At 53.8% G+C, this 12,250-nt stretch overlaps 4 protein-coding genes across 4 annotated transcripts; all 4 read right to left on the minus strand.

Moving 5' to 3' along the window:
- Positions 1–496: 496 nt before the first annotated feature.
- Positions 497–1,718, minus strand: A1O7_00706 (uncharacterized protein; the record flags this gene model as incomplete). Its single annotated transcript, XM_007754747.1, has 3 exons — positions 497–1,296; positions 1,345–1,639; positions 1,713–1,718. 3 exons carry the CDS (start codon positions 1,716–1,718, stop codon positions 497–499), a joined length of 1,101 nt encoding a protein of 366 aa, XP_007752937.1.
- Positions 1,719–2,387: 669 nt separating this feature from the next.
- A1O7_00707 (uncharacterized protein) lies at positions 2,388–3,333 on the minus strand (the record flags this gene model as incomplete). The annotated part of the gene is made up of 2 exons (XM_007754748.1): positions 2,388–3,130; positions 3,180–3,333. 2 exons carry the CDS (start codon positions 3,331–3,333, stop codon positions 2,388–2,390), a joined length of 897 nt encoding a protein of 298 aa, XP_007752938.1.
- A 1,115-nt stretch (positions 3,334–4,448) lies between these two features.
- A1O7_00708 (uncharacterized protein) lies at positions 4,449–6,635 on the minus strand (the record flags this gene model as incomplete). Its single annotated transcript, XM_007754749.1, has 1 exon — positions 4,449–6,635. One exon carries the CDS (start codon positions 6,633–6,635, stop codon positions 4,449–4,451), a length of 2,187 nt encoding a protein of 728 aa, XP_007752939.1.
- Positions 6,636–7,768: 1,133 nt separating this feature from the next.
- A1O7_00709 (beta-glucosidase) lies at positions 7,769–10,931 on the minus strand (the record flags this gene model as incomplete). The annotated part of the gene is made up of 5 exons (XM_007754750.1): positions 7,769–9,912; positions 9,960–10,215; positions 10,266–10,441; positions 10,494–10,591; positions 10,642–10,931. The coding sequence occupies 5 exons, from the start codon at positions 10,929–10,931 to the stop codon at positions 7,769–7,771; spliced, it is 2,964 nt and encodes a 987-aa protein (XP_007752940.1).
- Between the last annotated feature and the right edge of the window lie 1,319 nt (positions 10,932–12,250).

Genomic DNA, 12,250 nt, shown 5'->3' on the forward strand with positions numbered 1-12,250 from the left:
GCTATAATATGCGTGGCAAGGCTTGCTCGACTTGTTTACTACGCGATCTCTTCCGTACGCTGAGATCAGGTGCTCAGTCACGTCCTGCCGGAAGCTCAAAGCCGATGTTGGACGAGGATAGTCTGCATGTTCAGAGCATGGAATGCTCAGCGCAGGACAGGTCAGTAGGCTAAATGGGGGTGTGCAATGCAGAAGGGGTATCTTATCTCACAACGAGAAATGAAATCCGAGGGTTGTGGCGGCAAGGGGTGAATGGAGGCAATCCGAATTCGAAGGCGCGGTCCAGCTTCTCCACCGACTCGCAGTCGCCGCGGCGGCCCTCTCCAATCGCCATGGTCCATGGGCCACAGATCACTACCTTCGGAAGGACCCACGATTAGCCGGAAAGTCGAAGCCTTCGCTCTTTGTCGATTGAAACGGATATCCAAGGTACGGGCTGTCGATTCTTCTCTCTTTGAAATCGACACCGTTCCCAGGATTGTCGTTGCGGTTCTTTCTAAGCAGGCACTGCCACTTTCTTTCTTTCTCCGGTGGCTGTGTTGACCTCATAGACTTGACTGGTATCGATGTGGTGCATTTCTGGCAAGAATTTGCACAGCGAAATGTTGCAAGTTCCATTGCGAGGACACATATGACCAAGCGGACATTGTGGGTCTGTGCAAAAAGCGCTTCGACAAGCGGATGTTCTGGCTTTGTGTCGAAGTGTGTCGAGTTGAAGCTGGTTAAGCACTTGAGAATGATCCCACTCGCAGGTGTTGCCATAGGGGCAGTGACCTTTGAGGTAGAAATTGTTGCAGAGCTTCGAGTTGTAGTCGTACAGATGTTGTAGATATTTCCGATCGTAGTTCAATGGCGGGTCCAGTCGTTGCCCGTACTGATTTTGGAAGATGGTTGGCGACAGTACTGGTGGTAGTGGAAGCTGTGGCGCAGCGGGAGGCGCCTGTGCCTTTGCAATTGTGGAAACTGGCGTGGCCAAAGGAGCTGGCGGTCGCTCCCGAGCAGCAACCAAAGGCTCAGCCGCTGGTCTTTTGATCCCAGCCGTGCCAGCAATCGAACCATTGGGGATTACTTGTAGCTTGACCGTTCTGAAGATATCCGGAAAGGATGTCTGCCGGAATCCCTGCGCAACCTTCTTGAGATCACTTGGAAAGGCCGGGCCCTCGAGTAACGTGATGCGATCATTGACCGCAGTGGGAGCGGCGAATGGGCTCAGAAAGCCGGCATAACTGCTATCTGCGGATCCGCCGAAGACAACATGCTGGCAGTGGAAATTTCGGTAGAAAAGCTCGAAATTGGCTTCAAGAAGTCAAATCACTCTATGACATTGGCTCGTGGGCAACGTACCTTTCAATTTCGAGTCGGCAGCTTCCTTGCGATTGCCTGCATCGATATAGTCAGAGAGCGGGTGGCTGTTGTTGAAACCAATCATGAATTGCTCAAAGACACTGTCCTCGGGAATTATTTTTGCTGCTCTGTAAGTCTTGGCCAGACCGCGACAATTGGCATAAACACGAATAACAATCCGATCATCGGCGTGGTATCTAGGTGTTTTCTTCAGATAATCAAGGAGAGCTGAGCGAAGATGCTTGGCTGCATCCTCGCCGCCCTGCAAACCTCTCGATACGAAAGCGTCGACGAACTGGAAATGTCAGTCATAAAGATGATTCGTGGTTGATCCACGTTTGAAAGATATGGCCTCGATTCAACCTTACCGGCATGCTGTCGCCATCTATCAAGACAAGCACGAATCTGTCACAGTCCTCCTGCAAGCTGTCAGCCACGTGGACTCAAGTATCAGTAAAACCGAATCGCCACCATAGATGTCTTCATCCGCGAACTCTCGGCTTCCGCTTGTACCATCTTCTGGTAGTAAGTCCTTGCTGTATCTCGGGCCATTTCGAGTTCATTTTTGGCGGCATCACGTTGCTGCATAAGCTGTTCGACGTTCACCAGCATCTCCTGAAAAGAATTAGTGCCAATACATCAACATCTTGACCCGACGTGCCTCAAGCAGAGCATTCTTTGCTGCATCGCCACGAACCACCTCTTCCACACGCGCTCTCAGAGCCGCCATCTTGGAAAATGAGCCGGCCAGGACAAAGTTTGGATAGAATTGAGGTGAGGCAATGTTGCGCAGAGAAAGTTCCCAGGTTGTCACTGCCGCCTGGAAAAAACGCCAAGTATGCCAAAACCTTGGCATATTTGTCAGTGTGATTGTTACTGAAAGCTACCAGTACTGCAATCTGGACTAATCTATTCTTCAACTTCAAGTTAGTTACATTTCACTTCATCTTTTCACCTCTGCATGTACAGCCTTAATGTTCCGTCGTTGGTGACCTTCAGCTCACACACAATGGCGCCCACAACGACGCGTGTCCCAGTCACATTCAGACAGTAATGAAGCCAGTTATTTTGGTATCGACCCTGTGCATCTCGTCACCAAACCAACATCTGGAGCCTTTGTCACAGTTCGCTCCCTGCATACATCGATGCCCGGAAACACAGTCGGGGTCTTCACAATATAACGTTTGGCAAGGGCTCAGACGTGCAATGAAGCGAAGAGCGTCGATCTCGACCGAAGTCAACTTGCCTTCGTGGTTGTGGCCACAAGGGTTATGATAGCATTTGGTCAGGAAGTGACGGTTGCAGAGCTTCAGTGGTTTCAACCTGTAGGTGGTGGCCTTGTCCGCTTTGATCGGCTGGTCGACTCTCTGACCTTTGTTGTTCTGGTAGATCCTCCGCCCTGCTTCGACTTGCCCGCCGTCTATGAGTGGTGACTTCGGTAAGACAGGCGCTTGTTTCTCCTGCCATCCGTTCGGCTGCTTCACGGTGGACGCGTAAGTTGCAGGTGGCGTATCCCCTAGTGGACCGGGCCTTTCTTCGTGGAACAACAATGCTTTCTTCTCTATCTTATGGTCCCGGAAAAGACCCTGGAGGTGCGTCTTCTCGAACTTAATTGCGAGCACATCGAGTTGATTCGCGAAAGGGATCGATTCGATTAGCACGACCCGAGAAGAGACTTGATCCGTGAGGGTATATTGTCGCAGAAAGCCTGCGTAGCTGTTATCGCCGGAAGCAGCTAACATGATGTGCTTGCAGTGCACGTTATCATAGAACAACGCCATCTCCGCTATCAGTTGGTCAGCATCAATTCTTACATTGCCTGCAGCCGAAAATACCTTTCACCTTGTTGTCCGCTGCCTCCTTGTCATCTCCTGCATCGGTAAAATGGCACAGGGCGTGCTCTTTATTGAACCCTTGGACAAATTGGCGGAACACTATGGCATCAGGCAGCAACTTGGCATCATAGTACGTTTTGGCCAACCCTGCCATGTTGGCGAGAACATGAATAACAATCTTGGTGTCAGGCAGGAAAGCGTTATCTTTTGTCTGGAAATACTCGTACACGGCATTTCTCAGGTCACGAGCGAGATCATGACCACCCAGAGAAGCACGTTGCACATAATCGTCGGAAAACTAGTCATCTCTCAGCGTCAGGTGTTGGATTCGCAAGGAGGCAGTCATCTCACCATCGCGATATCCCCATCAATCAAAACAAGAACGAATGGATTGGAACCCTAGCTGGGTGGTCAGAAGCTGCGAGGCACTTGCGGAGAAACAGCCATCCCTACCATCATTTGTTGCGTGTTGGCTGTTTTCTGCCTCAGACTGATCAGATCGTCGTCCATCTTCTGGCACAGGTACTGAGACATTCCAAGCTCTTTTTGAAGCTTATCGTTGTAGTCCTCAAGGCTTTGATCCTTTTCACGAGCCCCTTCACAAAATGTCAGCCTGTGGCGGAATGCCACAATCGCTTGGCTCCTTCACCTGGATAAAATCGGCCTTTTCCTCATCCTGTCTAGCGATTTTGTGAAGTTTCTCCTCGAGACCGTCCATTTCGAAGAGCTGGCCGGCGAGCGAAGCAGCTTGTTGACCAAGTGGAGGACAATATGAACAATATATAACGCTCTCACGAAAGAGCGTGGTCGAAAGGTAAATGGCACAGCCCACTTCAGCCTTATGGTAGGCTGCCTCGACAGGGCGCAATGCAGCACCCCACCACAGCCTAACCAATGGCTTGGGCCCACGACAACAGCTGCGCTCGAACAGAGGTCAGACAGGACTACTCCGGTATGTGTCTATACCTTATTATATTTCCAGCGCCTCCATGTCAGAATACTCGTTCTCATATGCATGAGGCACAGGAGCACGATCACGCTCGGGTATCTCGAAAGGCACATAATATGTTGCGGCATGACTTGGGCCATCATCTCACGAGCCACGACGCTGGATCGAAAAACGTATGCCAATCCAACGACCGGGGCGCCATGAGCATCCACTACCGTCACTCCCACTTTACGACAACGGGGAAACCAATGTAGGAACGACCTCAATGACAATCGATCCTACACCGGCATTCAGACGCTCTCTTCAAAGATGCTGAACTGTCACCTCTTTACTCTCAGCCTGGATACCATCGAATCCAAAGTCCGCTGTTGCTTGCCCATCGTGGGCGGCTGTTCCTTCATGGCCTTTCTCTTCGCCGCACGAACATCGAGACTCTCATCACCGACGTCGATCTCGTCGTGCGAATCATCCTCACCATCATGATCAGCCGCGCCGTCGTCTCTGGATCGCTTCTCGCCTCTTGCTACTAGTATGTCACCATTGGCCTCTTCCCTCCACATCCCACCGTCGTCATCTCGTTCGAACAACTTCTTCCACTCCCCACTGACGACCCTCTCGTCATCGCCATACAATCCTACAGCATAGGCCTTTTTCATCTGATCAATGCAGAACTGCTTCCTCTCGGTGAAGTCGAACATGGGTTTCGGATAGACTGCATAGCCCCTTTCCTCCACATCATCAACTCCACCGCTACCACCATTACCCTTAACGACGCAGCCCCAGGCCTTCTGATCCGCTATCGGCGTCTTGTGCGGCTCATAGATATACTTCTTGTCGAACCTCTGAAGCTCCGGCACGTACTTCCTCACAAACTTGCCCTCAGGATCCCACTTCTTTGGAAAGGCCACGGGGCTGTAACATCGATAGAATTGGCTAAAGAAGGCGGTACATGAGAGCCACATCCAGTTGCCTGCATTGCACGCGACTTCGTGGTCGACGAGCCACTCTTCGAACACTTCGGCCCCGCGTTCCCAGGACACGTAGCAGCCTCCTCTGGTCAGGAAGCAAGCCACGGCGTGGCGGCCGAGGTGGTGGATCCAGCCCTCCTGCTTGAGCTGGCGCATAAGGGCATCGATCCAGGGAAAGCCCGTGCAACCGTGTTTCCACCGCTGGAAGTACTCCTCTGCCTTGGCATCGTCGACGATATACGTTCCATCCGTGACGAGTTTGGCGTGCGGATCCGTTCCAGCGCGTCGATAGCGCGACTGCAAATGCCAGGGGATGAATCGGGCGACCGGATTGCCGATCTGCTGCCCGAAGGCCACGCCCACCTGACAATGTGCCGCAAAGTACATGTCCCGAAAGAGCAACTGTCCTGGAATATTCACGGGCTGGTGACTGACGGGTTTATGCTCCTTCCGCCGCCGCTCGATCACGGCCTGGACGTCCCACCAGAACTTGCGGCACGAGAGGCTGCCGAAGTGCATGTGCGGGCTGAGCACCGTCGTGGCCGGAGGGTCGAACGCCGTGGGCGCCGTCGCGGGCTTCTCGAACGTGGCGATATATTCCTCATTGGCGACGTGTTGGGCCAGGGCCTCCAACGCGGCCGTCTCGCCACCTCGATGCGGCGTCGTCACGCTCGCGGGATCGAACCCCATCTCCTGCAGCGTCGGGACGCCAAAGTCGCGGCCCGGACCCATAAGCCCACATGAATACTGAGTTTCTTGTTCTCTAAACGTCCTCTGCACGGCATTATAATCATCCAGTCCTTCAGCGCGAGGCCAGCTCTCCGCGGCCCGAGAATGATCCTGGGCTTTATGGTCCTTCCTCGTCAGAACGTCCAGCTCCGCCTCCAGGGCCGTCAAATCCATGGCCTGTCCGTCCAGCGGATCCGGCAACAGTGTCGGCGCGTCGAGTGGTCTGGCGGGGACACCACCATTGATCTTCTCCACGGCCTTCAAAAGCTGCGCCATACTCATCGTCGGCCTCCCCGCATTCATCCTGACGACCTCGCGCGACGCGAACAGCGTCCGGCCCGGTACTGAAACAACCCGCACGCCACAGCGCTCCGCCACCTTGGTGACTTCTTCGTCTCGAATGACGGCGTAGGGATCCGTATCCTGCTCAAACACAAGGACATCGATCCCCCACCGCTCGAACAAATGACGCATGACTTTTCGCGGTGCCGCGCGCACGACGAACAATTTCTGCCGCGCATTTAGCGCCGTCAACCGCTGCGACAGGTCGCGCATACACTCTGTCAGAAACGCCCAGCGGTTGGTGGCCCCGCGCTGGCGGTAGACGTAGTGGGGGTCCCATGTCCAGAGGGGGATCAAGGCCGAGGGCGCGAGGGACAACGCGTGCGTGAGCGCCGGGGAGTCGTGTACGCGCAGGTCCGTGCGGAACCAGTACAGGACTCGAGGGCCAGTAGTAGGAGCTGAGGGTTTCGAAGCGCGCGGCGCCGTGTGGATTCCAGTCGAGGGTTTCGACGACCTGGGGCGCACCATGTTGATGTTGATTCCAGCCGTATAGGTGTTGGAAGTGGCGGATCTGATACTGGCGTCGCGAAAGCGACCTCTCAAAGAAAGAATGTAGTCGGTGCGGTCGGTGTGCGCAGGACCTTTCGCATCCGGTCCAGGGAGACGACCAGAGGGAAAAGGGTGTCCGAATCCCGGTGACGAAAATCGGGTTCCTTCCAGTTGGTCCGGCCTGGCCTGATCTGGTCTGGTAAGGCGGCGCTCAAGCAGGTAACGGTGAGTAGCTACCTCGAATTAGTGGTAGTGGTAGAGTAAAAAACTCCTCTGCAAACCACCACAGTAAGTAATACCCGGTAAGTATTACCGTGTATTCACCCCTAACACATTGGAAACTCGGCGCCGCACGCTGGCCATCGACAACGCCATGTACTCGTGCCGTGAATAGTGAATCTAGAAATCGTAGTCACCTACACAGTAGTGCTAGCAATGAGACGGTAGTGGCACCCAGTGGCAACCCAGTGGCAACCCAGTGGCAACCCAGTGGCACACAGTGGTGGGTGAGTGGACGAAGGACAATAAATGACGCCACCACTCCCTCCCCCCTTTGCCGAGATCAGATCTCTAGTCTGATCTGATCTGGTCGGATCTGGTTGGAGCGTGGAAGGCGAAAAGCTTATCGCAAAGTTTATCTTACATGAATACTGGGTGTACGTACACTCCCAGGACTGATGTATGTAGGTACCCCGTATGTACAGTTGATCCTAGAACTTTCCAGTGCACGTCGGAACCTACTGGAGAGGGATTGTTCGTCGACCGCCGCACCGGCGAGCCCGGTGGCGGTAAACTCCCCAAGATGACACGAGATCAGTTGAGATGAATCCATGTCAGGTCGCTTTGGTAGTCTTGATGCATTATAATCGTCATTCATTCACTTCATCTATGTGCAATCAATATGCGTCCTTCCACCCTCTTTAGAGCAGGCGAAGACGCCCACTGTAGTCAATAATCGTTGCCGTCTTGAGTTGGTGCTCTCTAAACACTTTTCCAAACATTCGTGCTCAATTGCGCAAAGACACCAATGTTTCTCGGCTAACCCTCTTTTGTTCCCTCATTATGATTAATGGCAGGCTACACGCGTGGTTGCTGCCGACTCCGCTGCCTGATCATGCGGACGTAGGCCGAGCTTGCGGTTGACCATCAGACAGCTGACTTACAGCGGGGTGTGCTGTTGTCGCCCCATTTTGCGGCTGACCATCACTGATTTGAGAAATAGGTGGTCCCGTTGGAGCCCCATTTTGCGGCTGGCCATCACTAATTTGAGTCACTGGCGAACCCGTCGGGTGTCCACCATATGAATATGTGACTGAGCTTGCTGGAGACGATGGAGGAGCCGAGGACGAGGTGCCATGGCTGCCTGGGGGTCCAGCGGGTGCGGGTGACGAAGATCCACCACTTGACAGAGTGCCAGAGAGAGGGAGGTTTCTGCTGGACGCGCCGACGTAGATAGTTGGATTCTGGACCTGGACCCAGTCTTGTGAAACAGTGTCCCAAACGGACACATCACGGCGGGTGAGCTCGGCGGTGAACGTCGCGGACTGGCCAGGAGCAATGGTGATGCGGTCGAATCCACGGAGGACCTTTGGCGGCTCTCCCTCCCCGAGATAGACGTAAAGTTGGGCAACCTCATCACCCACAACATCGCCAGTATTGGTGATTGTCGCTGTCACCGTTGCCACAATCTCATACAGCAGAGGATTGCCGCCAGGGGCGCCTCCCGCCGCTTGAATTGGCTGCGGAGAGCCATCTTGTGCGCCAGCTGGAACCCACTGCTCGGTCGGCTGGCCATAGTCGGGATCGCCTGAGGAAGCCTCAAGATTAGTGCTGTTGAGGTACGGATAGATGAACTCGTAGACTCGATATGGAATGCTGCCATTCGGGAAAAGATATTCAGACGCGTCTGTGGGTGCGGTACCGTAGCTCGGCGCCGGTGCCGTCAAGCCGCTGTTTGGAACATATGGTGCTGGGTTCCCAGGAGTGATGACCAAGTCGGAATATTCAAAAGTCGTATAACTGAGACCAAAGCCAAACTCGTAGATAGGTTCGATACCTGCCTGGTCGAAGTGTCGATAGTCGAGGAAGACGCCCTCGGCAAAGTATTCCTGTGGAGCATCGAATTGCCCGTTGTTTGGCTCGTAAAGGACGTCGGTTCCATAGTCCTCTCGGTTGCGGGCAATTGTGAATGGCAGTTTACCGCCGGGGTTGACAAGACCATACAGGACATCGACAAGAGCATTGCCGCTCTCCTGGCCAGGAAGACCAGCCCAGACGATCGCCGTGACATTTTCATTGTCGTACCAAGCAGACACGTTAACGGCGCCCACAGTGTGCATGACGACGATGGTGTTGTTGTTGTACTTGGTAACATTGTTGATCAGTCGATCTACTCCTTCCCACAGGGACAAGTTGTTACGATCGCCAGTATTGCCGTCGATGGTGATGAATCCTTCTCCAGACTGGGCGTTTCCGAAGACGATAGCAACATCAGCTTGGGACGCTAGAGTCCTGATTTGACTGTCGGCGTAGTTGTCGCAGATAGTTTGCGTTTCGCTGTTTGTGTGCGTCAAGATGTAATTCTGGATAGCTTGCTCCGGTGTAACGAGGTATGGGAACTCCGCTGTGCCGCTCCCATAACCCATCGCGAGAGTGCCGTTGTTACATTGACGATTGGGACAGCCATTGGCACCCCAAGGGTTGCTGCAAGCATCGTAGCCGAACAGCCCGACCTGCCTCTCACTACCTTTGAGTGGGAGAGCACGGTTAGTGTTCTTCAGGAGGACGTTCGATGCCTGGCCGACTGCGCGAACAACATTTCGATGCTCGTCCTGGACATTCCGATGTTCGTTGACGATGATCAAAGGAGTGTTCGGGTCCGCGGCTGAAGCGTGTCCATAGGTATCCTGACCCCAGGCATAGAAGTTGGTAGGGGTATAAGCGGCGTCACGCCCGACATAGTAGTAGCCTGCCATGATCCTCGTCGCCATATCGTCAATGCGCCACTCCGGGACAGTGCCATTGAGAACAGCGATTGTCAGGTTGGTGCCCCAGAAACTGTAACCAGTATTGAAGAGTGTGTCGCCGGGCATGGCCATGTCGAGTCCGTCCAACGAAGTACCAACACCAGAATGTTGTGCCTGCCAGTCGGACATGACATAGCCCTGGAAGCCGAGCTCGCCTTTGAGGAGATGGTTCATGGTATAGGAGTTCGAACAACCATAGGAGTTGTTCACTTGGTTATAAGAGCACATGACTATGCGGTTGTCAGTATAGGCAACCCGATACTGAGACAGCACTCACCGGAAGCGGTGCCAGCTCGAACAGCATCAGCAAAAGGCCAGAGGTAGAGCTCATGCATGGTCTTATCGTCGATGTTTGAGCTAAGGGAGGCAGTGATGTTGTAACCATAGCCGATTGACTCTCCAACTTGGCGGAAGTGCTCTTGCTCGTTTGCGATGAAATGCTTGGTGCATGCCATGACACCCTGGCTCTGGATACCTTGAATCGTGGGTGCGATCAAAGCTCCAGTGAGATACGGATCGGGGCTGAACCCTTCCTGTTGCTAGTCAGTATGGCCATGCTCGGTCATGGAGCAGAAGCACGTACCCAGTTTCGGCCACCTTCCGGGTGACGACCCAGTGGACCACATACGGGGCCCAACAGGGTATCGACGCCCTTATCTCTGTTCTCAGCACCCATAGATTCACCGCGGGCTCTCGCAAGGTCGCGACTCCATGTGGCGGCCACGTTGATTCCTGCGGGGAATGCGGTGACATAGTCGGCTTGCTTCCTGTCAGCGGCTGCATGCATCCAATGGTTATGCCAGGGCCTTACCGAAACGAATGCCAAGGGGACCGTCCTGCATACACAGGGACGGAAATCCGATTCGAGGAATGGCGCCCGTGTTTCCGACACATTTATCAGATTCCCAACTTGATGCAGATCAGCGAGAGTTCCCAGTTACGAAGCTGCTATCACTGACCCAGTGCCGGTTGTGAGGTTGACCTTCTCCATCAAGGTCAGCCCACTAACAAAGGTTCGGGCCTTTTCGTAGGCAGCAGCCCAGTCGCCGGCACCTGAACCCCATGGCGAAGGGTACTTCGGCGGGGATTCCCAATATGGACCGGTGTAGTCATTGTTGAATGGTTGCGCAGCTTGGCGTTTGTAGATCGCGTCCACCGATTCGACAGGCTTCAGCACAGCTTGTGAGTACTCGGACACCTGTAAAGTGGCATTGACGCCCAAAAGCAACGCAGGGGCAAGTCCAAGCATCTTTGCATGTTTGGAAGAGAATTCCTAGGCACGAGGGCATCTGATATGGAAATGGAAATCCATATTGTCGGGATTGGACTTAGTTTATCTAGGGGCTAGATCAGGGCGGAAACGTGAAACGACTTACACTCGCGTGAGTCCGGGGCAGACAAGGCAAGACTGCCAATGCCGCCACAACCGCGTCGGGAAGCCACATCTCTGCGACGCCAATTAGGCTGAATCTCGGAAGGTCGAGTTGACGTCAGCCAGTGAGGATGCGAGGCTTGGTGCGGGCGAGGCTCGACTTCAATAAAGGCAGAGGTGCTCAGTCTCCCTAACTGAGGTGGATGAAATGGAGATACCCAAAAGATGAAAGGGGGTAGAAGCACACCGCAGAGGAATGACGGAGATTGCGGGTGGAAGAAAGAAGAGAGAAGAAATCAGTTGCCGAGAAGGAGAAGTCGACAGATATTTGAATATTGCGGGCTACGCTGCGGTGCTGTGCTTTGCAAATGTCACGAAGGATGTAGAGGTCATCGACGTATTTTTTCCCTTGCGGGGAGACACAATTCCTCGCTGGATCTTGCTGTAGCTGGCGAGCTGAGAGCTCATGAATCGGGAAGGAGCGGACCGTCGAACATGGAGCACATCTGCGATGAGCTGGAGCTGGTGCAGTGGTGCGTGCGTGAGTGGGTGGATAGCTTCGGCCGGCCTTGTGATGTGCAAAGAGATCCATATTCACCGACCTGTGCAGCAGTGGTGCCTGAAATGGCATGTGGAAAAGAAGCGAAGTTACATTCCATGTCACCCAGCCATCACCACGGACGCCTGAATGGATGGATGTCGATCTTGTCGAAAGTCCTGCCCATCACCAACCGGCATGCACTACCCCGCAAACTATGCAATACACCCTCGTGTTCAGATCCAGAGCTAGTTTTCCATCTGGTCTTCTGAACGTGCTATAGTAGTACTGTGATATCTGTGGTATGATGAAACCATGTCACAAAGGGAGGGCAGGAGGTCGACGTGGTGGTGGAAGTGCAAGAGTACAATTCCTCATCCACTACTCACTGAAGCCTCACTAGAGCCATCACGAAGAGACCTACATCGCGCTACCGCAAAAAGAGGTTCCAGCACCAGGAATGACGTCGTAGTGGCACTTTACCAGCTCAGAATAGGCCCGAAGACCGCCGCCTGGGGACTCCCCCATATTTTATCCGAAGCTTAAGAGCATGTCAATTGCACTGCAACTGTGCCACAAGCCTCGGCCTGGGGACGGGAAAATTCGAATTGATCATATGCTCACCAAGCCCGCAATCTGACAAGCTGCAGTGGTTGCT

This window comes from Cladophialophora yegresii (genome assembly GCF_000585515.1).
Source record: "Cladophialophora yegresii CBS 114405 chromosome Unknown aczIN-supercont1.1, whole genome shotgun sequence".
NCBI classification, from domain to species: domain Eukaryota; kingdom Fungi; phylum Ascomycota; class Eurotiomycetes; order Chaetothyriales; family Herpotrichiellaceae; genus Cladophialophora; species Cladophialophora yegresii.